General features: G+C 41.1%; 3 protein-coding genes across 3 annotated transcripts; 2 read left to right on the top strand and 1 right to left on the bottom strand.

Moving 5' to 3' along the window:
* The first annotated feature begins 4,208 nt into the window (after positions 1-4,208).
* LOC134876282 (uncharacterized) lies at positions 4,209-6,067 on the top strand. The gene is made up of 3 exons (XM_063901270.1): positions 4,209-4,507; positions 4,785-5,648; positions 6,020-6,067. The coding sequence occupies exons 1-3, from the start codon at positions 4,259-4,261 to the stop codon at positions 6,065-6,067; spliced, it is 1,161 nt and encodes a 386-aa protein (XP_063757340.1). The 5' UTR covers positions 4,209-4,258.
* A 2,015-nt stretch (positions 6,068-8,082) lies between these two features.
* LOC134876174 (coronin-2B-like) lies at positions 8,083-12,712 on the top strand. Its single transcript, XM_063901070.1, has 14 exons — positions 8,083-8,097; positions 8,899-9,099; positions 9,185-9,301; positions 9,396-9,545; positions 9,629-9,829; positions 9,980-10,096; positions 10,163-10,267; positions 10,346-10,442; positions 10,716-10,831; positions 10,913-11,003; positions 11,086-11,195; positions 11,464-11,622; positions 11,708-11,776; positions 12,064-12,712. Exons 1-14 carry the CDS (start codon positions 8,083-8,085, stop codon positions 12,127-12,129), a joined length of 1,614 nt encoding a protein of 537 aa, XP_063757140.1. The 3' UTR covers positions 12,130-12,712.
* On the bottom strand, positions 12,412-19,759 carry LOC134876206 (acidic leucine-rich nuclear phosphoprotein 32 family member A-like). The gene is made up of 7 exons (XM_063901140.1): positions 19,567-19,759; positions 17,447-17,596; positions 16,167-16,289; positions 15,555-15,741; positions 14,892-14,989; positions 14,477-14,546; positions 12,412-13,886 (listed from the first exon to the last, which is right to left on the bottom strand). The coding sequence occupies exons 1-7, from the start codon at positions 19,744-19,746 to the stop codon at positions 13,801-13,803; spliced, it is 894 nt and encodes a 297-aa protein (XP_063757210.1). The 5' UTR covers positions 19,747-19,759; the 3' UTR covers positions 12,412-13,800.
* Between the last annotated feature and the right edge of the window lie 546 nt (positions 19,760-20,305).

Here is a 20,305-nt window from a genome sequence, read left to right as displayed (position 1 = left end):
TTTTGTAGTTTGTAAAGACCATAGACTGTATGTGTGAGTGCAGGATCCTGAGCTAGCTGAGGCTAACAAACTAACATGCTCAGCAGTGCTTCTGGCCGATGCTAGCCAGATACTTAGCAAATGTAAAACTCTTTGGCAAAACTTGAAATTATAATCGAAGTTATTGAGTTTCTGGGGTTAAACTTCCAAATCTTAAAATGCCTTTACGTTTTTGGAATAATTCTGGACAATCTTTATTTTAAGGATATCTAACCCCTCAGCCATCAGAGCACAGCTTCCTGACTGCCGGCTTCACAACTAACCACGGAGCAACGACGTGAGTTCCTTTCTCATAACCGGAGGAAAACAGGAACAGTGAGCCAGCCTTGTATCCACGCATATAGACCCCAGAACACGATAAACTACTATTATTATGCTCTCTGTCAGCGGTTCCCAAACTTTTTTTGCGGTGCACTCCCTTCTACGTCCCAACCGGGTTGACGCACCCCCCAAAAAACGCAACAACGCTTTGTTTTATCAACATATAAATAACTGTGTCGATTTCAGCCAGTTAATCATATTTGAAAGAATGAATGAAACGAGTTGGCGCGCAAATATCCCAGCCTACAGTGAAACGTAGAAGAAGACAGCCGCTGTCTTCTTCTACGTTTCTATCAAAAACTAATAAATTATAGTTTTTTGATTTAAAATAAAAGGGATTACAAAGGAAATGTTTATTGTTCCTGTATTTTATTGTAGCCTATGGGAAAATCCCACGTACAACACTTTGGGAATCCCTGCTCTATGTGGACTGTGGATCAGTGAATTGGATAAGGGACCACAGCTGTTCCCTTTTAGACCTAGATTCAAGAAGATGAAGATTCAACTTTATTGTCATTGCAGTACAAGTACTAGGACAACGAAATGCGGTCTCTGCATTTGACCCATCCTAGTGTTAGGAGCAGGAGCACCTATCATACTATTGCATTAATAAATGCTGTTACACTTTACCAGAAGCTTCCTGATCTACTTCAGATCAACTCATGGTCTTCAAACAAGAATCATAACAAATCATAATGTCAAATATGTTGAGGGCAGTCCTACCAATGAGAGCACTCTGCCATCCACGGAGGACCTCTACTCCCAGCGGCTCAGGAAGAAAGCCCACAGGATTATCAAAGACCCCCATCACCCCGGCAACCAACTGTTCTGTCTGCTGCCTCCTGGCAGGCGGTACCGCAGCATCAGGACCCGAAGCACCAGACTCAGAGTAAATTGCAGTGTTGAGGAACCTTCAATCTCAGTTTTAAAATATTACATAATTACACCATAGACCGTAAACCTTTGACTCTTGCATTTTGAATTTTGGGAGACCTTTGATAACCACTGTTAACTTCCACTCAAAGCTCATGAATTTCAGATACATTTTAATTACATTATAATGCAATATAACATTGAATATAATGCATTATCATAGTATTACAATGCATACGAACTTTAAGAATTAAAGCACAGTAGGATCTTTGCAATACACTCACTTAGAGACCTGCAACTACCATTACACATGTCTAAAACATTGACATTTATTTTGAAAAGCTGCTGAGGAAAAGTAAAAATGGAACAAAGGTAAAGAAGATAAAGGACCTTCAACCGCACGGCTCTGAGTAAATATGGAGCAATGTTGAACAAAAACACATCCAGGAAAGTTCCCCGATGATGGAGATTACAAAATATTTCTGAAGCCGCACCTCCAGAAATATTTAACTTCCTTAGAACTCTCTGAGTTATTTCAGATTTGGCAGATTTCATGAAGCTCTGATCCAACATGGTAAGTGTTTCTGGGAAACTTTATAAGGATTATTTCTCAATTTGTTAATCTTGAGATTATTTTTCATTTAATGAATTACTTTTTAAATATATTGAGAAATTGGCATCGCAGTTTTTAAGTTCAATATGACGTCTAAAATGTATTTTTTATGTTCATACTGATATAACGCATTTCCTCTGAACTAAAAATAAATTGTAAAATATAAAAATGTAATAAATATTTCCCTTAAATTAGGTTTAAATAAAATATAAAAAAAGAAACATTACAGAGCATCAAAACCTGAACACGAATTGAATCTGAAATAAAGTTAAATGTTTGGTTTAAATAATCTGAATATCTAAAATAAGTAAAATTATCAAAAGAAAAAATCCAATGTTTTCAATGATTTATGTCGATTTTACAAACAGAAAAATAAATAAATGATTATAGTTCATTCAAAATACAAACAGCTGTCATCTATCTCAGATAAAAAACATATTAAAGTTAATGCAAGTTTAAGTAAATATTTTAAAATGTAGTTATTATTTAGTTTCAAGAATCTGAATAAACAAAATGAAGTAACGTTCCTAAAACAGGACATTTAGGGAGTATTTCATTGCACTATATATTTAAGGTACTGCCCAATGACGATGTGAGATGTGAAAAAATAACACTTTAATTTGAATATTTTTTTAATAAACTTTCCCCAAATGTATTCCTTTTGTTCCTCCAGGAAATAAAGCCTGATTTTCTTTGAGTGTACACAATGCCGAACAATGGAAGTGTAACATGGGAAAGCACCTGAGCACCGGCAATCATTAACTAGAGTGAAAGAATGAATTCTAACCCAGCAAATGAGTTTTGAATGGGCTTTTGGTTGTTAGCCTGAAATAAGGTCTGTGATTAAGCTCAAGAGAATCTTATCAGTAAATCAGTAAATACCCCACTGGTGAATTTTAAAAACAGGGGTTACAAGTGTCTAAAGGAGACGTCTGAATGTCATCACGCCCAACATTCGCCGCCCTGATATACAATGTATGCATGAGTGATTAAACACCAGTTTTTAAATGGTCTTAATATGAGTGCAGAAAGTCAACTATACTGAGCTGAACATAAAAAGATTGCTATAGTGGTGCAGGGATGAGCCTGGAGACGTGAAGTCATGTGACCGTGCTGTAGTTCCTTTATAGCCCAACATTAGCCTCCTTTAGCTTAGCGGTGGTGACGTGAAGTCATGTGACCGTGCTGTAGTTCCTTTATAGCCCAACATTAGCCCCCTTTAGCTTAGTGGTGGTCACGTGAAGTCATGTGACGTGCTGCAGTTCCTTTATAGCCCAACATTAGCCGCCTTTAGCTTAGCGGTGGTGACGTGAAGTCATGTGACCGTGCTGTAGTTCCTTTATAGCCCAACATTAGCCGCCTTTAGCTTAGCGGTGGTGACGTGAAGTCATGTGACCGTGCTGTAGTTCCTTTATAGCCCAACATTAGCCCCCTTTAGCTTAGCGGTGGTCACGTGAAGTCATGTGACCGTGCTGTAGTTCCTTTATAGCCCAACATTAGCCTCCTTTAGCTTAGCGGTGGTGACGTGAAGTCATGTGACCGTGCTGTAGTTCCTTTATAGCCCAACATTAGCCGCCTTTAGCTTAGCGGTGGTGACGTGAAGTCATGTGACCGTGCTGTAGTTCCTTTATAGCCCAACATTAGCCCCCTTTAGCTTAGCGGTGGTCACGTGAAGTCATGTGACCGTGCTGTAGTTCCTTTATAGCCCAACATTAGCCTCCTTTAGCTTAGCGGTGGTGACGTGAAGTCATGTGACCGTGCTGTAGTTCCTTTATAGCCCAACATTAGCCTCCTTTAGCTTAGCGGTGGTGACGTGAAGTCATGTGACCGTGCTGTAGTTCCTTTATAGCCCAACATTAGCCACCTTTAGCTTAGCGGTGGAGACGTGAAGTCATGTGACCGTGCTGTAGTTCCTTTATAGCCCAACATTAGCCGCCTTTAGCTTAGCGGTGGTGACGTGAAGTCATGTGACCGTGCTGTAGTTCCTTTATAGCCCAACATTAGCCGCCTTTAGCTTAGCGGTGGAGACGTGAAGTCATGTGACCGTGCTGTAGTTCCTTTATTGCCCAATATTTGCCGCCTTTAGCTTATCCTGCTGAACAAAACTTCAAAGTATTCTAAACGTTTGTTAGCCACAGAGATTATTTTCTGATATAATCAAAATCACATCGAGAGAGAAGTTAGCTCTTTCGATGCTAACTTCCTCTAAAAATGTCATCACTGCACCACTTTGGATTTGTCTCCAAAAATGTGTGGTTTGAACTGGTAACTCAAACTATCATGTTTGATAATGCATTGTTCTTACCTTTCCCCCAAAATACACAGTATGTGACCCTAAAAAGATGGAGTCTCCTGCCCTTTGTCACCATCCTCCTGTCCATCCATCCCACACTAACTGAAGTGGTGAATTCAATGTCTGACTGTGCTGAGTTTCTTCTTGAGGAAACTCCACCAAATATCCCCGGCATCTTGCAGGACGGGAGGATCCTGGACCAGAACCGATACAAAGTCATATGCCAGACTTTCAAGAACAGGCGTCGGTTTGTGACGCTCTATGACACCAGCAACAGGATACCAGTGTTTTCTGCTTACAAATACACAGGGGAAGAGAAAAGTGTAGGAAAACAGAAACCCAGACCACCTTGGATGATGGAGCCAGAGGTTTGTTTTTCTTTTTCTGACTCAAACATTAATCAACTTTCGATGATTGAAAGGATCATTTAGCTCTTAAGGGCTTCTGTCGTTGTGGGATGCTATCCTCCAAAGGATGGCTGTGATGTCCCATAGAGCACAGCTGCTACCATTCCGTATGACTGGAATTCACATAATAACATGTCTGATGTAATTGCTTCAGTTTGAGTTATCAAATAACTTCCTGGAAGTTTATTTTAACAGCACAAAAATGAATACCACTAACTGAGCCCTCTAACTTTTGCAGCTCCAGCCGAATGAAAACTCCATCAACATGAGGAACGATGAAAACCAGAACCAGGCCAGTAACTATGATTATTGCGTCGATCAAAATAACTATAATAGGGGCCATTTATTTCCAAGGAGTTATGGATTTGATGAAAGTGACAGAAACTCCACATTCACCTTGACAAACATCGTTCCACAATCAAAGTCTTTCAATGGTGGCAGCTGGGCAAAAATGGAGAGTTGTGTCAAATGCATCCTGAACCAACATTGCATCGACAAAGCCTTTGTAGTGACCGGGGCAAAGCCTGGCAACAACCAACTCAACCAAAGGGTTAATATACCATCCCTTCTCTGGTCAGCATACTGCTGTTACAGTTACACATTGGATAAGTGGCTGGCGGCCGCACACTGGGGCGACAATGTTCGGGATGTTACTAAACTCAAAACGCTTCAGACAAAGACTTTGGCGGAACTCCATGACCAACTGGGATATGAGGTGTTTCCTGGAACAGAGTGTCCTCGTTATCAAACTGGCCTAGAAGAGGAAAAAAGTAAAACAATCCATCAAAGAAGTATTTCTACTTTACATACTTTTTGCCAATGCCTCCCTGAACCTTCAACCACATCTGCCCCTCCCACTACCTCAACTACCTTTGCCTCTACCACCATCGCTCCCACCTGGAGCAGCACATTACCTACAACTACAGAGAAAGCAACAACAGTCCTTACAACCACCATCGCCACAACAATGACAACTACCACAACAACAACAACTACAAAGAAAAAGGAAGATAATCCTGATAATAACAAGGGTGATGAAGGAGGAGGTGGTGGTGGAGGAGGAGGTTTAGGAGGAGGTGGTGGTGGAGGAGGAGGTGGTGGTGTAGGAGGAGGAGGTTTAGGAGGAGGTGGTGGTGGAGGAGGTTTAGGAGGAGGTGGTGGTGGAGGAGGAGATGGAGGAGGTGGTGGTGGAGGAGGAGGTGGTGGTGATGATCTGTATCCATCACTTCCTGCTACTTCCCAAAATGTCACTACCACATCTGATCCTCCTGCATCTACATCTGGCCATGTAGCTGCCACAACTGGAATTCCTTCAACTGCTGCTTCCCCCAGTAATGCCACTAAACCTACAACTGCACAAACAACAACAATTGCCATTACCGGTACAAATTCTGCAACCAGAAGTAACTCCACCAGTTCGACATCAACCCCAACTATTCCTCCAACTTCCGAACCCCAAACTAACTCCACCAGTTCGACATCAACCCCAACTATTCCTCCAACTTCCGAACCCCAAACTAACTCCACCAATTCGACATCAACCCCAACTATTCCTCCAACTTCCGAACCCCAAACTAATTCCACCAATTCGACATCAACCCCAACTATTCCTCCAACTTCCGAACCCCAAACTAACTCCACCAATTCGACAACAACCCCAACTATTCCTCCAACTTCCGAACCCCAAACTAACTCCACCAAATCGACATCAACCCCAACTATTCCTCCAACTTCCGAACCCCAAACTAACTCCACCAATTCGACATCAACCCCAACTATTCCTCCAACTTCCGAACCCCAAACTAATTCCACCAGTTCGACATCAACCCCAACTATTCCTCCAACTTCCGAACCCCAAAATAACTCCACCAGTTCGACATCAACCCCAACTATTCCTCCAACTTCCGAACCCCAAACTAATTCCACCAATTCGACATCAACCCCAACTATTCCTCCAACTTCCGAACCCCAAACTAACTCCACCAATTCGACAACAACCCCAACTATTCCTCCAACTTCCGAACCCCAAACTAACTCCACCAAATCGACATCAACCCCAACTATTCCTCCAACTTCCGAACCCCAAACTAACTCCACCAATTCGACATCAACCCCAACTATTCCTCCAACTTCCGAACCCCAAACTAATTCCACCAGTTCGACATCAACCCCAACTATTCCTCCAACTTCCGAACCCCAAAATAACTCCACCAGTTCGACATCAACCCCAACTATTCCTCCAACTTCCGAACCCCAAACTAATTCCACCAATTCGACATCAACCCCAACTATTCCTCCAACTTCCGAACCCCAAACTAACTCCACCAATTCGACAACAACCCCAACTATTCCTCCAACTTCTGAACCCCAAACTAACTCCACCAATTCGACATCAACCCCAACCATTCTTGCATCTACTGAACCCCAAATCAAATCATCAGCTCCTCCTTTAACCTCTTGTCTGATATGTTTGTACATTTTTTGTTTACTGTTTTGCTGATTTACAGCTAGGCTAATACAATCCTATTGGACGATACCAAAGGCAAGTGCCAGAATAGAAAGATATGGATGCGTTTCCTGTTTCATATCTGTTATTGAAAGTGTCTCATAATTAAGAATTCTTTATGACAATGCTTAACTTAATCTAGGTAGTTTGTGTTGCCTTCTAATATTTTGTAATCAAATGTAATGATTTAAAGAATTGTAACCGACAATAATCAATTGACAATGAAATCAAGTTGTTTGATTTACTTGAACCGCGCCCATCTCCCAAAAATAAAATCAATACAAATCCGAATTGTTTTAGATTTATTTAGGCAATTTAATGTTTGCTAATCATAGCTTTAAATAAGATGGGTGCTGCGGGAGAACTCTCTTGAGAATATCTCATTATTTTAGTCATTTTAGTCAAATCAATTGCACAAAACTGCACGAAATACAAATAGTTTTAACTGCTACCAAGGCACGTCATTTCATTTGTCTTGGTGATGGAAAGATTTTAATGTTGGACTGCTTTATTCCCGGATGTTACCCTTTTAATCAGAGGCAAGAAGCTGAAGACTACAACTCCCATGATGCAACGCTACCTCACCACCCAGCAACCTCTGTCTTTTGTTATGGTTTGATTGAGAGCCCCCTCCCCCTAGTGGCAGAAAAGGGCAAACCTTACGTGTAACTGCATACAAATCAAGGAGTTTTATTCATTAAGAAGTACTTTTCATTTATATTTAGGGTGAAAATCTAGTGAGTATTGTAAAAGAATTGTGATGGTCATTGAAAGTGGAAAGCTGTGTGTGTGTGTGTGTGTGTTTGTGTGTGTGTGTACAGTAGTATCAGATGTAAAGGCTTTTTTGTGCGCGTGCAGCCGTGCATAAACAGCTAAGCTAATGTGGAAGTTGAGGCGAGACGTCAAGGATCTCACACACACACCCACACACACACCCACACACACCGCCGTCAGAAGTCAGGACTCAGCCGTTGCTCTTTCACTATACATCAGCGGTTCGCCTGCAGGAGGAGAAGTCAGTGATTCCTTCATGACTGTGTCTGAGGTAAGTCCACATTCTTATATCTATATGCATGTATGTTATTAAAGTCAAAAGAGAAAAGAGTTTACATTTGTTTAGTTCAAGTCCCCGAAAGACCAGGTGCTACCGTGGTGTCCCTGAGCAAGGCACCGTTCCTACACTGCTCCCCGGGGGCCGTACATACTGTATGGCACTGCTTTCTAACACTAGGATGGTCAAATGCAGAATGTAAAATGTCACATGTCTGACGTACAATGTGTCGGAGCGCCAGCCAATAGAAACGGGGAGTGTTCAGTAGTGATGTCACTACTTTCCGGAAGTAAACAAAGGAATCCAATGGAGGCGTTTCAGGCAGGAAGACTGGAGTGTGTGGGAGAGAACATTATTATATTTAGTGTTTTTCTGTTTGTTATGTTTAATAATTTAAGAGAGTATTTAAAATGAAAATGTGTGTTTTTTCTGCCGCTCCTCTGCCGTCCTCTCGCTGCTGTAAGCTGATCTCTTGTAAAGGTCAAAAGTCAGGAGGACTTTGTAACAATTGCAAAGTGTGTATGTAACCCATGAATATTTAAACACACGGACACGCTGTTCTGGAGGGGGGATTTATCTGTGTGTGTGTGTGTGTGTGTGTGTGTGTGTGTGTGTATGATTAAGAAGTTATTGAAGAAATTGATTTATTATTGATAAGATTATGAAAGACAGCTGACTGGATTATTCATGAGACCAGATAAAGCTGCCCAATTTCCACAACACTGTCATGAGATCACACACACACACACACACACACACATTTTTCCCAAACCTCTCCGCCTCCCGTCCCTCCAGATGTCGTGGCGCTCGTCTTTCCGATGCTCCAAGTTTCGTCACATTTTCGGGAAGCCGTCCAATAAGGAGCACAGCTACGACGGGGTGCCAATCACGCGCAGCGTCCACGACAACCACTACTGCTCGGCCAATCCCCGATTCATCGCCGTGGTGACGGAGTGCGAAGGGGGCGGAGCCTTCCTGGTGCTGCCCCTCCATCACGTGAGCACTGTGTGACGGAGACATGACGCTGTATTGAGAACGAGACGTTAACATCTCTGATACTCTTTTGTTTCCCTGCTTTCAGATGGGCCGGGTGGACCCCCAGCACCCGAGGGTTTGCGGCCACAGAGGACGGGTTCTGGACGTGAAGTGGAACCCGTTCAACGATCACTGCGTCGCCTCGTGTTCGGAGGACGGCACCGTAAGCACCTGTTTGTTCACCTGATATACAAGTACCTCAAAACTGTACTTTTATGCCGTACTTCAGTCAGAGTACTTTGTGCCCGTGTGTTCAGGTGAAGATCTGGGACGTCCCGGTGTGTGGAGTCCAGCAGAACCTCACCACGGCCAGGAAGACACTGATTGGTCACTCCAGAAGGGTGGGGCTTATCGAGTGGCATCCAACAGCGGAGAACCTGCTGCTAAGCTCCGCCTATGACTACAAGGTCAGGGTCCTGATTCGCCGAGATAGCCCAAACCAAGTCCAAATCAGGTGTTTTTAGGACCAACTACCCCTCTGTTTCCCCAGGTCCTACTCTGGGATGTTTCCCAGGCGGGGTCGGTCCTCAGGTATCCGGTCCGGGTGGTTATGACGCCGGTCCACCATCGATACCCGTCCGACGCTCTGCTGCTGTCGGTCAGCTTCAATACCGACGGCAGCCGGCTGGCCGTCACGTCCAAAGACAGACGGGTTCGAATCCTGGACCCTCGAACGGGGAGGATCCTACAGGTGTGTTTCAGAAGAGCTCATAGTGATGTAATACCAGTGATGGAAGAAGTATCCAGATGCTTTAATGTAAAGTACCTCAAAATGTTACTGAAGTACAGTAGATGCTCTTCCACGTCTGGTTAATATTTATAATTATTCTCCGACCTGTAGGTGTCCCGGAGTAATTCCCACAGAGCCAGTAAGGTGTTGTACATCGGAGGGCTGAAGATGCTGCTGTCCACCGGCAGCTCCATCTGGAATCACCGACAGATTGTCCTCTGGGACCCTGTGAGACACAAACACACACTTCACATCTAATCCACCGCTTCATGGGTTAATTTAATCTGTTTGTAGGACGACTTATCTGAGCCGCTGTATGAAGAAGACCTGGATGGATCAGCAGGAGTCCTCTTCCCGTTCTACGATCCGGACACACACATGCTCTACTTGGCCGGAAAGGTAATACATAACACACTCATGAAAAACACAAGTACCCGTGGTGTTTCAGTTTGGTTGACAGGAAATACCCTTATTTAGGGCGACGGAAACATCCGGTACTACGAGCTGAGCATGGAGAAACCGTTCATCAGCTTCCTGACAGAGTACCGGTCTCTGCTGCCACAGAAAGGACTCGGTGAGATCCACAAACCCACAAAAAACACGTAGTATTGAATTAAACCACTGAGCGGGTTTCACTGGTACTTATTCTGTAAGAAAAGCCAACAGTACAATCCAAGTCCTAAGGAAAATACTAATAAAGAGAGCTGAAACAAACACACACCCAGCTGACCGGAGAGCCCCTTTGCCTGATTGTTCTTCTTGTTATTTACACAATAAATAACTTTAGCTAGCTAGCGTACCGTAAGCTAACTGTTTCCCGATGTTAAACGACCAATCGTCGCTCTAGGTGTGATGCCAAAGCGCGGACTGGACGTTAGTGCCTGCGAGGTTTTCCGATTTTACCGCCTGATCGCCATCAAAGACCGGGTCGAACCGCTGTCCATGATCGTACCACGGAAAGAGGTTTGCATCTGACGTTAGCTTCGCTCTTCGATCAAGACAGAAACTCAAATTACGTTGTTTTATTTACGTCCGTCCTTCCAGTCGGGTATTTTCCAAGAGGATCTGTACCCAATGACGGCGGGAAACGAGGCGGCCATGACGGCTCAGGAGTGGCTGTCGGGGATCAACAGAAGTCAGTAACTCATCCCTTTTGGAGCCAAAATGGCCGACATACGTGATCTATACACCTCTTGTTTCTCTCATGTCTCCATTAGGTCCAGTGCTGATGTCCCTGAAGCCGAGGACTGGAGTGGCCAACCCTTACCCAGAAAGCCCTGCGGAGAAGATGGATCAAACCGAGAAAAACCTGGACTTTATGGAAGAGGTAGTCAAAATTAGCCAGTGAAATGGTCGTTTAGAGGGGGGTAGGGGGGTTGAATTGACTCTAAAAAGTATTGTGGCATCACTTGACAGAAATGGAAGTTGCTGTGGTCAACTTTAAATGTTATGTTAACAAAACCTGACAACTCCTGCATCGTAGGCCTTTAAACTATCACATTTACAGCTGATTTTAGCATGAACATGAGGGGAGAACTCGCCCTAGGGTTGCAGTTATTCTATCAGTAACTATTGTCCTGATTCTCTTCTTCGAGGCCTTCCTGGAGGAGCAGTTGTCCTACCAGGACGCCAAGTACCCCCGACAGGTGAGCGATCTGTCGGGTTGGCAGCAGGACGAGACGCTGTGGACGAACTGCTTCTCGCCGCACTGCCGCGAGCCCGCAGAGAGGCCGCCGCCAAATACCGAGAACGAGGTGGGAAGGAATCAGAAACGGGATGATCTTCTGCGTGCAAATGTTTCCCCCTGTTCCTGCAGATAATCTGGGTTTCATGTTTCAGCTCCTGCAAGCTTTCTACAGACAGCAGGATGAGATCAGAGGCCTGAGGGAGGAACTGCAAGAGAAGGACGTAAGTGTTGAGACTCAGACGTACGGCGTTCTCTAAAACTATAAACATGTCTTAATAATTTCCTTTTTGGAGTTATTGCTATTATAAAGTCAAATTATTTAACAGCACGTTTGTTTTTAAGCGTAATTACGTTTAATGTTACTACCATCTTATTTCATTGCCTGTTTATACTACTGTAAATACGCATTTGTAATGAGGAGTAAATACTTTGAGCTGCATCTGTTAAACGTTCTCTTAAAGTATAGTTTAGTGTATTTAATATTATAATTACACATTTCATTCTGCAGGTGAGGATCTCTCAGCTGCAGCTGGACATCAAAAACACCAGAAACAACCTGAGGGCGGCTTTCTGACAACACAACAAATAAACAGACATTTCAACTTGGTTATTGTTAGCAGTCGCTTTGCACACTTCAACATAAATACCCAGCTATCAGTAAACTCTAAAAGTAGTAAACACTAATGATTCTATTATAATCTGCACTAAAAACCGTGGATTAGAATACTCCTCCCTCTGGTGGACAAACTATGTAATGACAGCTTTTTCTAAAATAAAATGCATTTTACGAAGAAACCTGTGAAATACATTTCGTTAGTTCAGTTTAGAGACAAAACGCACAAGGAGACGCCAGGAGCAAAATGTTAAGATTTTATTTACAAAGTCCTTTTTCTGTGTTTTTTTTTTGTTTGTTTTTCCTTTAACTTACAGAAAGTAAAAAAAAAAAAGAAAACACGTCAACTAGTCAGTGTAAGTGTGAAGGAGCTCTCGACAGAGGAAGAGGAGGAGTAAAGGGGGGAGAGAAGAAGAGACAGAGAGAGTGTCCCCAGGCAACCATACAAAAAATTAAACAAAAAAAAAAACAATTTCTCTGAAAAAATATTTCTTTTAAAAAGCTCTGTTGGCAAAAAAGAGAGAACACAGTTTGCCCTGAGCGACTCGGCCTCGGGGGGTGGGGGGGGGAGGAGGGAGGGTCTTTGAGGAGGGGGAGAAAATATGCCCGACTGTCGGAGGGAGAAGGACGGTAAATGAGGAGTTTTATTTTGGCCTTTTTTTTCTGCAAAACTTTTGACAAAAAAATACAAAAATATAAAAAGTGATTTTTGACTTTTTGTGTGACGGGATGGATGTTTCAGATCTAGGAAAATAGGAGAAAAACTGAAGCTGAGGCTCTGACGACAGAAAAAGGGTGTTTTTAATCGGGTTTTTCTGCAGTTTTATTCAAAAATGATGCTGCTTTTACTCGTAAACCTTCATTGTGTTTTCAGGAAACATAAATCCTGTCCATGTCCTGAAACACGAAAGTAAATCTGGTTTTGTTCTAAATTTTAAACTTTGAGTTTTGATTTAAGGAAAATATTATTTTATACCAGGATCCCAAAAAGCCTCATTTTAACACAAAAGAATTCAGTTTAAATAGCTTCTGTGAAATGTGAAGAAACGCTTGTTGCTTAACGAACTGCTTTCTGTCTTTCCTAATTAATTAGATTTTTCTAAGATTTTATCAGATTAATTTCAGTCATTTTCAAAACAAAAATGCTCCGTTTCGAGTGTCATAAAACTGAGAGTTCTGCCGTTTTGTGTACTAAAGAATCTTCTGGTTTATAAAATATGACGTACGAGTTCTTCTCTGAGGAAGTACATCACGCATGATTTAGTATATTACGGACGAAACACGGAACCAAGATAGACATCTGACAATTCCTTGATGACAAACACGGTCTTGAGGAGGATTTTTATGAGATGTTTTGTGAATTTGAAGCTCGAACATCTTCAGAGAAACACAGCTGTTTTTGCTGCAAAGGAATATCTTGAGAACTGAGGAAGAGAGGAATTTAAAAAGCCTGAAGTTTCAGCAAAACCAGAAACGGAGACATGAGGCCTTTCGATGAGTTAACGGAGTTTTGGTTTGCAGGATAACGAGGTGTGGGATTATGGGATGCACCCCAGGGGGAGGCCATCGACAGGGAGGGGAAGGGTCACCGGGCGAGAGGTCAGAGGGTTATTCTTGGGGCTTTCAGGGTCCTTAATCATCATCTTCATCCTCCTCCTCATCCTCCTCTTCAGGGTCCCTCTTCCTCTTCTCTCCTTTAGATGGAGACGAGTCTTCGTCTGCAGAACAGAATCATGTCAGAAACATCTTTAAATTATAAGATTTATTATCGTACACACAGATCAGGCTTCAGTTACACACCCCTCATCGTTTTGTTCCCTAATTTATTTATTTGTTTTTCTTCACTTTTTCTTTGCCGTATTTTTTTAAATCTATTTATTCAAAAAAAAATTGTTGTTTTATTCCTTAAATTTAAATAAATTATTCCTTAATTTTAAATAAATTATTCCTTAAATTTAAATAAATTATTCCTTAACTTTTCGAGTTTATATTTATTTCATTGTTTTACTTTGATTTTATTTGTTGTAAAAATATATACATTTCTTTTTCTTGTTACTTTGTTTTTCCTTTATTAATATTGAAATCATTTCATTATCTTAGTTTCTTTCTTTATATTTATTTCACCACCTTGATTTAAATAAATGATTCTTTTTGTTTTTATTCTTTGTTGCTTTCCCTTCATTTTACTGTTTTTTATTCATTTGTTCTACTTTTTCTTTCCCTGTTTTTAAAATCTATTTATAATGTCCTTATTTTTATCCCTTAATTTTATTTTTTTCAGATTCTTTATTTCCCATAAGTTACTGACCATCATCATCGTCATCATCTTCGTCCTCGTCGTCATCCTCGCTGTCCACGTCTCCGTTCACCTCTCCCTCCTGCAGAGACAGGAGAGCTTGGTGTTAAAGACTTCATATCCCAGAATCCCGCGGGGTAAACCCCCACATTAAAATTCATTCAAAGAAAATTTGACAGAACAGTTTTAAAAAGTTACAAACTGCAGAATAACTGATTACTACGTGATGCAACACCTTTACTTTTAATACCTCGAATAATAAACAATAAAAAGGAGATTTTTGCTGAAATGCTTCAGTTATTTATACCCTTTCTTATTGTCACAGAATAAAGACCACATCTCTGTAAGTATACAGTCTGAGTAAACAGACGTATAAAGAATATTCCAGATTCAGAAATCATTCACAATTAAGTGCATGCAGCCTCACCTCTTCATCGTTGCTGTCGTTGCTGTCGTCGTCTTCCTCGGCGACGACGTCCTCCTCGTCTTCGTCCTCCTCTTCATCGAAGTCCTCCGACTCGCCCTCTGAGACAGACAGGAAATATGAGCACGTCTGCCGGAGGAACCCTAACCCTAAATCTGTTTAGTTCCCACTGCTTTAAATACGGTTTGCAAAATTATGAAATGAATACTGATCAAATTACACTTCTGTTACTCGTAATATGAATCAAATCAACATAAATCAGGTTAATTAAGTCCACAAACTACACAACACATATACACAATATATAAAAACGAGTTAAAATATATTCGATTACATTTGTCATACCGCACATTCACAACCTACTGAAAAGTACATGTTATATAAATACAATAAAGGACAAAAATAAGACCGACGTCAAATTAAATGCTCAACAATCAAAATAAACCACATTAAATATGTTGTAGTACAGACACAAAACAAGGAAAACCACCAAACATCATTATTTTAAATAACAGTAACTGTAAAATGTTGGTCAATTAAATAATTTAGGTGTTTGAGAAAAGAGGTGCGGTTGATTTATATCACAGGACATAAAAACCCTAAAAGCTGCCCAATAATCACAGGAATTTAAATGATCGTTAAGGGATTTCTGCGCCTCGTTCTTACCCAAACCTTCCTCGTCCTCGTCGTCGACCACCTCGCCGTCGGAGTCGGACGCCTCGCAGTCGTCGATGTCGTACCCGTCCAGGTAGGTGAGCTGTGGGAGGAGCTTAAAGATGGAGTCCCTGTAGTCCGCCAGGTTCGTCACCTCGCAGTTGAACAGGTCCAGGCTCTTCAGCTGGGGGAGCTTTTTCTGCACCGACACACAAAACACCACCTTATTATTAAACTTAAATATCACATTTATTCAGTACCTGATGTGTAAATATATACCAGTATTTATATCTATTTCATATTTCCGACGGTCCATGAATGCATCACAAAAGGCTAATTTCCCCAATAATGAAGCGTTTGCTAAATTCTGTAAAAAACATTAGATTCTGTGATCCTGAGCAGCTGGGAAGCCATGGATGAAAAGGGAAGGAAAAATGTGTGGATTTTAGAGACGGGACATTTTAAATCGCAGGGGGAAATAAAAGTGAGGAAAATAAAACAACTGTCCTGTTTTTTTATTAAAATGTACAGTCACTCTGTTTGAAAGAAGCTATTTCAATAAAGCAGTTATTTTAACCAGCTGTAAAAACACATATCTCTCTTCTCTGGAGAGTCTGCACCCACCAGAGGCTCCAGTGTACTGATGTCTTTGAACTTGTTCCCGCTCAGGTTCAGGTGCGTTAGATTCACCAGCCGCTCGGCCAGCAGCTCCAGACCACCCGATATCCTGTTGTCACTCAGCTCCAACTGCACACAAACAAACAAACACTTATTATTATTTACTGCTGCAGTAGGAGCGATGACTCTCAGCTTTATTGACACAAACACGGGAAACAACTCTGGGTTTTTAAAGCTTTCGATGTGAAAATGCACATAAAAGTTTAAAAATAAATAAGACAACAGCACTGCACAGGGGGAGAAATTAAACATGCATATGTGAAGACATATATATATATTTATTTTATATATCATTTATCCAAACAATCCCCGCTGCAGACACATTAATAAATCTCAATTGCATTAAAAAGTGATTTATCTTGAATAAAGAAACAACTTGCAGCTCCAGAAATGATCATAACATCCCAGAATACCGTGTACACACCTTTAAATTGCTCTTTTTAAATATTCAAAAGTCTAAATGTAAACAAGACACACAAATACGACAAAAAATAGCAAGAATATCTGACATAAAACCTTAAGAATGTGTTGAAATTCAGATTATATATCAACCTATGTGTCCTGGTTTGTTTATGAACCCTAAAACATAACTTAGGGTTCCCCTGTAGTTTCAAAAAAGGCCAACATTTTGACCTTTTTTGACTTTAGTTTAAATCTGAAGTCAGGAGTCTATTTTGATAAAATATAAATGTAACTTTCCGATAACTCATCCCAAACTGTGTTCATTAATGTTTCTCTTGAAGAACATTGCATTAAAACATGACATTTTTATAGCGATACAAAAAAATATCCTCTTTTTCTTCCATAAAAACATTAAGAGACGGGATAAATTCGACCCAAAGACAACAGGAGGTTTAAAGAGACTGGAAATAACATCAAACATCTGTATAAATTCCCCAAATGACGCATTTATTGTTAATACACTTAACTTGTATAGCACCTTTAATGCAAGATGCATCCCAAAGTGAGTGAGGACCATAATCAAAAGCAAGAGTTATATCCCAGAACCCGAAATTACCCGAAATTAAAAAAGATAGTCTTTAATTTGGGAGGCTGTTCCATGATAACAGAGGGCAGCCCCCCCACATTTCCTCGGAGGATCTGAGTGTCTTCGTTATAAAAGGCAGTCCCTGATGTATGTGGGGGCCAGGTCATGTAAAGGTCATTAAAATCAGTTCTAAAAACCGTCTGCGTTTCCGACCTGAGGGTGCATTTGAGTCGCTCACCTTTTTGAGTTTGTCCAGTTTGGGGATGTCTGCGACGCTGGTCAGGCCGACGTTGATGAGGCTCAGCAGCTCCAGGTTCGAGAACTCTTCCGTGATACCCTCGATCTTTCCCTCTCCGGAGCGACAGTTATCCAGAACCAGCTCCTGGACCTGAAACGGGTCGATTACAGCGTTATCACGATGCGTTCAAAGACTCAGTACAGAAGGGTAAGCAAAGAAAAATCAGCAACAAACAAGGAACGCAAAGTTTGTGGTTTCTACGATTTAGATGTAGATTTACAAAGATTTAAACACAAATGCAGTGAAAGTGAAGACGTTAGACAAACACTAAGCTTTTATTCTCACCGTTTTTAACGAAAATCCTGACTAACAACTGATTAGTGATTTTTCATGCAATCTATAAATAACAAACATGTACTGTTATTGTGAATTTGTTATACTCCTACAGTATATTAGAAAATACTTAATGTGTAAAGCACTCTTGCTTCACAAAAAAAACAACGACTAAATCTGCAAAAAAAGTGTTAGTTTATGGTTCTGCAGCATTATTGATATAAACTGTGTTGCATAAATGTAATTATAGCATTGAATGTCCAGTAAAGAAGACTGTGTGTGTGAAGGACACTTGTTCAGTTTCATGTTGGGACGGCCCCGGCCCACACTGTTTATAAACTCCACTCACATGTGACTAGGCTAGCTGCTAGCTCTCTGCTAACTCATTTCCCCCCCTTATTAGACCCTCTAATCTCCCCACAGCCGAGCCCCACAACATTCATTTAACGACATTAAGTTGTTGATAGTGTTTTATGCCAAGAATGGAGGGGATTATAGCAAAATAAGAGGATGAAAGTAGCCTCTTTAGCAGAGCGAGGCGCCCTTAGCATGTTAGCTGCGGCCGTTGAAGCAGATTAAAATTAATGGGCGCAGCGGTCAAACGGTGGTACTACAACTCCCGTGACGTCCATCTGGCCCAAGAAGACTTTCCCCCGATGACTTACACTGGGGAAATAAACGCCTGTAAATCATAGTATGCTTTTTTTGTAGTTAAATAAATTACCCAGCACGAACACTCGTATTCCCCTTATTTGAGTTATTCAGTTTTAAAAGTTGTAAAACGCTAAAAGCTGAATCCAAAGTCATTTTAACTCTCCTTTCATCTGACTGACAGAGAGCGGGAGATCGGAGGCGGGTCTTAAGGGAAAGTGAAGGGCGCATGCGCTGCACGCATGATCCGGGTACTTTTTGAATCTACAGCAGCTACATTGTTGGCTTCATGCGCCACTGAGCGACTCTCATAGGAATGAAACGGGTTTCCATTTCTCTTTATAAATCTACGTTGGGGCTCCGACTATTCCCTGGAGAGGCGAGAATATCCACATCGTACATTTTTTGTTTTTAATTGTACAACTCAAACGTTTTTAAAAGACTGATTTAAAAGGCTGTTTTACTTTTAATAAAACAACGTGTTGATATGCTTACCCGCGTTTTAAGTGTGTGTGAAAAGCAATGACGCATTTCCTGCTCAACACGAGTATTACACGAAATAGTCTTAATTATTTACATATTTAAGGTTGTTGGCTTCTTGTTTTCTACAAGGGGATTTAAGTTATTACACAGTGCAGCATACATTATGCTGCGAGTTAAAATTGTGTAACACTATGTTATGCAACCCAGATAAACACCGCCGTATCACTCTGAAATCATGAGGCTCCAAGTATTAGACGGGCCCGGGACACACGGATGTGCCTCTTAGTGCTAAATGGGGGGTGCATGCAAGTTTTCTTTCACGGAATCAACTTTTTAAGCACAGTTTAACAATATGCATGCACATTTAAGGTCTAAATACATAAAACAGGTGTGGAAACGTGGTAATAAAAACAAGGCGGTAAACATCTGCGCACCTAGTCTGTTTAAAGAGAATACATATTTTTTTAAAGCAGCAAATTAAATCATTCTAAAGACTTTGGTGTAGCTTGTAGACCAGGATCAGATAGTAAATACACATTTTAGCACTTTTCCCTGCAGACTCTCTGCCATGTGCTCGCCATCCCTCCTGTTTTCGGACCGGTTAAAGTGTACACCTCTACCCCCCAAAAAAGCAGCACAACTCGGGTACTCACTTCTGTGGGCGACCGGTGCCGGAGCTCTAAGGAAACCCTTTTCTTCATGTCCATTTTCCTCTGGTTTTGGCCTGAGTTTGGGTCTCTAGCGATGCGAAAAAACTTGTTTCTCTGCGGATCCTCAGTATCAACACGCGGAAACCAACGTGAAGCCAGATGGGGTAAAAACACGCAGGACATCCGGTTAGGCCTTCCAAAATAGAACTAGGGAAATCAGATTTCCTTTATTTGCCAAACAGAGGGAACATTTGCATTTTTACAGGTAGTCAGTAATAACAACAATAATAATAATAATTGCAATTTTATGGTGTTGTAGTCTTTGTGTTTGTTTTGTTTTTACATTATTGCACGTTGGAGTAATTACACAACATGCAATAAGGGAATTATGTTTGTTTACAGCTGCAATTTAACCCATATACCTTCTATAAGATTGAATATACTTGATAAACGCGTTAAGTGTCCTATTTTGTCCTACAAATGTCTGTACATATGGAGCTGTTTACCTTCATACATTGATATCGTCATTGTTGATATATATGTATTTACTATTTTGCATATGGTGTTTATCTTTTGCTGGTATTTATAGATATATATTGTTTTGTGTTATTTTATTTTTTTCATTTTCATTTTGTTATTTATCTTGTATTTTATTTATTATTTTATTTACTTCTAATGCATGTGCAATATCTTAGCTATGCTGCAATAAAGCATATGAGTATATCTTATCTTATTTTGAAGG

Source organism: Eleginops maclovinus, chromosome 14 (genome assembly GCF_036324505.1).
Source record: "Eleginops maclovinus isolate JMC-PN-2008 ecotype Puerto Natales chromosome 14, JC_Emac_rtc_rv5, whole genome shotgun sequence".
Lineage (NCBI taxonomy): Eukaryota > Metazoa > Chordata > Actinopteri > Perciformes > Eleginopidae > Eleginops > Eleginops maclovinus.
Note: the sequence above shows the minus strand (reverse complement) of the source record. Positions and strands in the feature narration are given on the sequence as shown.

Bases quoted from the DNA above. Each gene is read 5' to 3' on its own strand.
- LOC134876174 (XM_063901070.1), top strand. The intron at 10,443-10,715 runs GTGAGATCCACA...TCGTCGCTCTAG, and splicing joins GCTGCCACAGAAAGGACTCG to GTGTGATGCCAAAGCGCGGA. The intron at 11,004-11,085 runs GTCAGTAACTCA...TGTCTCCATTAG, and splicing joins GCTGTCGGGGATCAACAGAA to GTCCAGTGCTGATGTCCCTG.
- LOC134876282 (XM_063901270.1), top strand. From the start codon at position 4,259: ATGTCTGACTGTGCTGAGTTTCTTCTTGAGGAAACTCCACCAAATATC. The intron at 4,508-4,784 runs GTTTGTTTTTCT...TAACTTTTGCAG, and splicing joins CTTGGATGATGGAGCCAGAG to CTCCAGCCGAATGAAAACTC. The intron at 5,649-6,019 runs GTAGGAGGAGGA...TAACTCCACCAG, and splicing joins GTGGAGGAGGAGGTGGTGGT to TTCGACATCAACCCCAACTA.
- LOC134876206 (XM_063901140.1), bottom strand. From the start codon at position 19,746: ATGTCCTGCGTGTTTTTACCCCATCTGGCTTCACGTTGGTTTCCGCGT. The intron at 17,597-19,566 runs GTGAGTACCCGA...GACCCGTTTCAG, and splicing joins GGCACCGGTCGCCCACAGAA to GTCCAGGAGCTGGTTCTGGA. The intron at 15,742-16,166 runs GTGGGTGCAGAC...GTGTCGGTGCAG, and splicing joins TCAGTACACTGGAGCCTCTG to AAAAAGCTCCCCCAGCTGAA.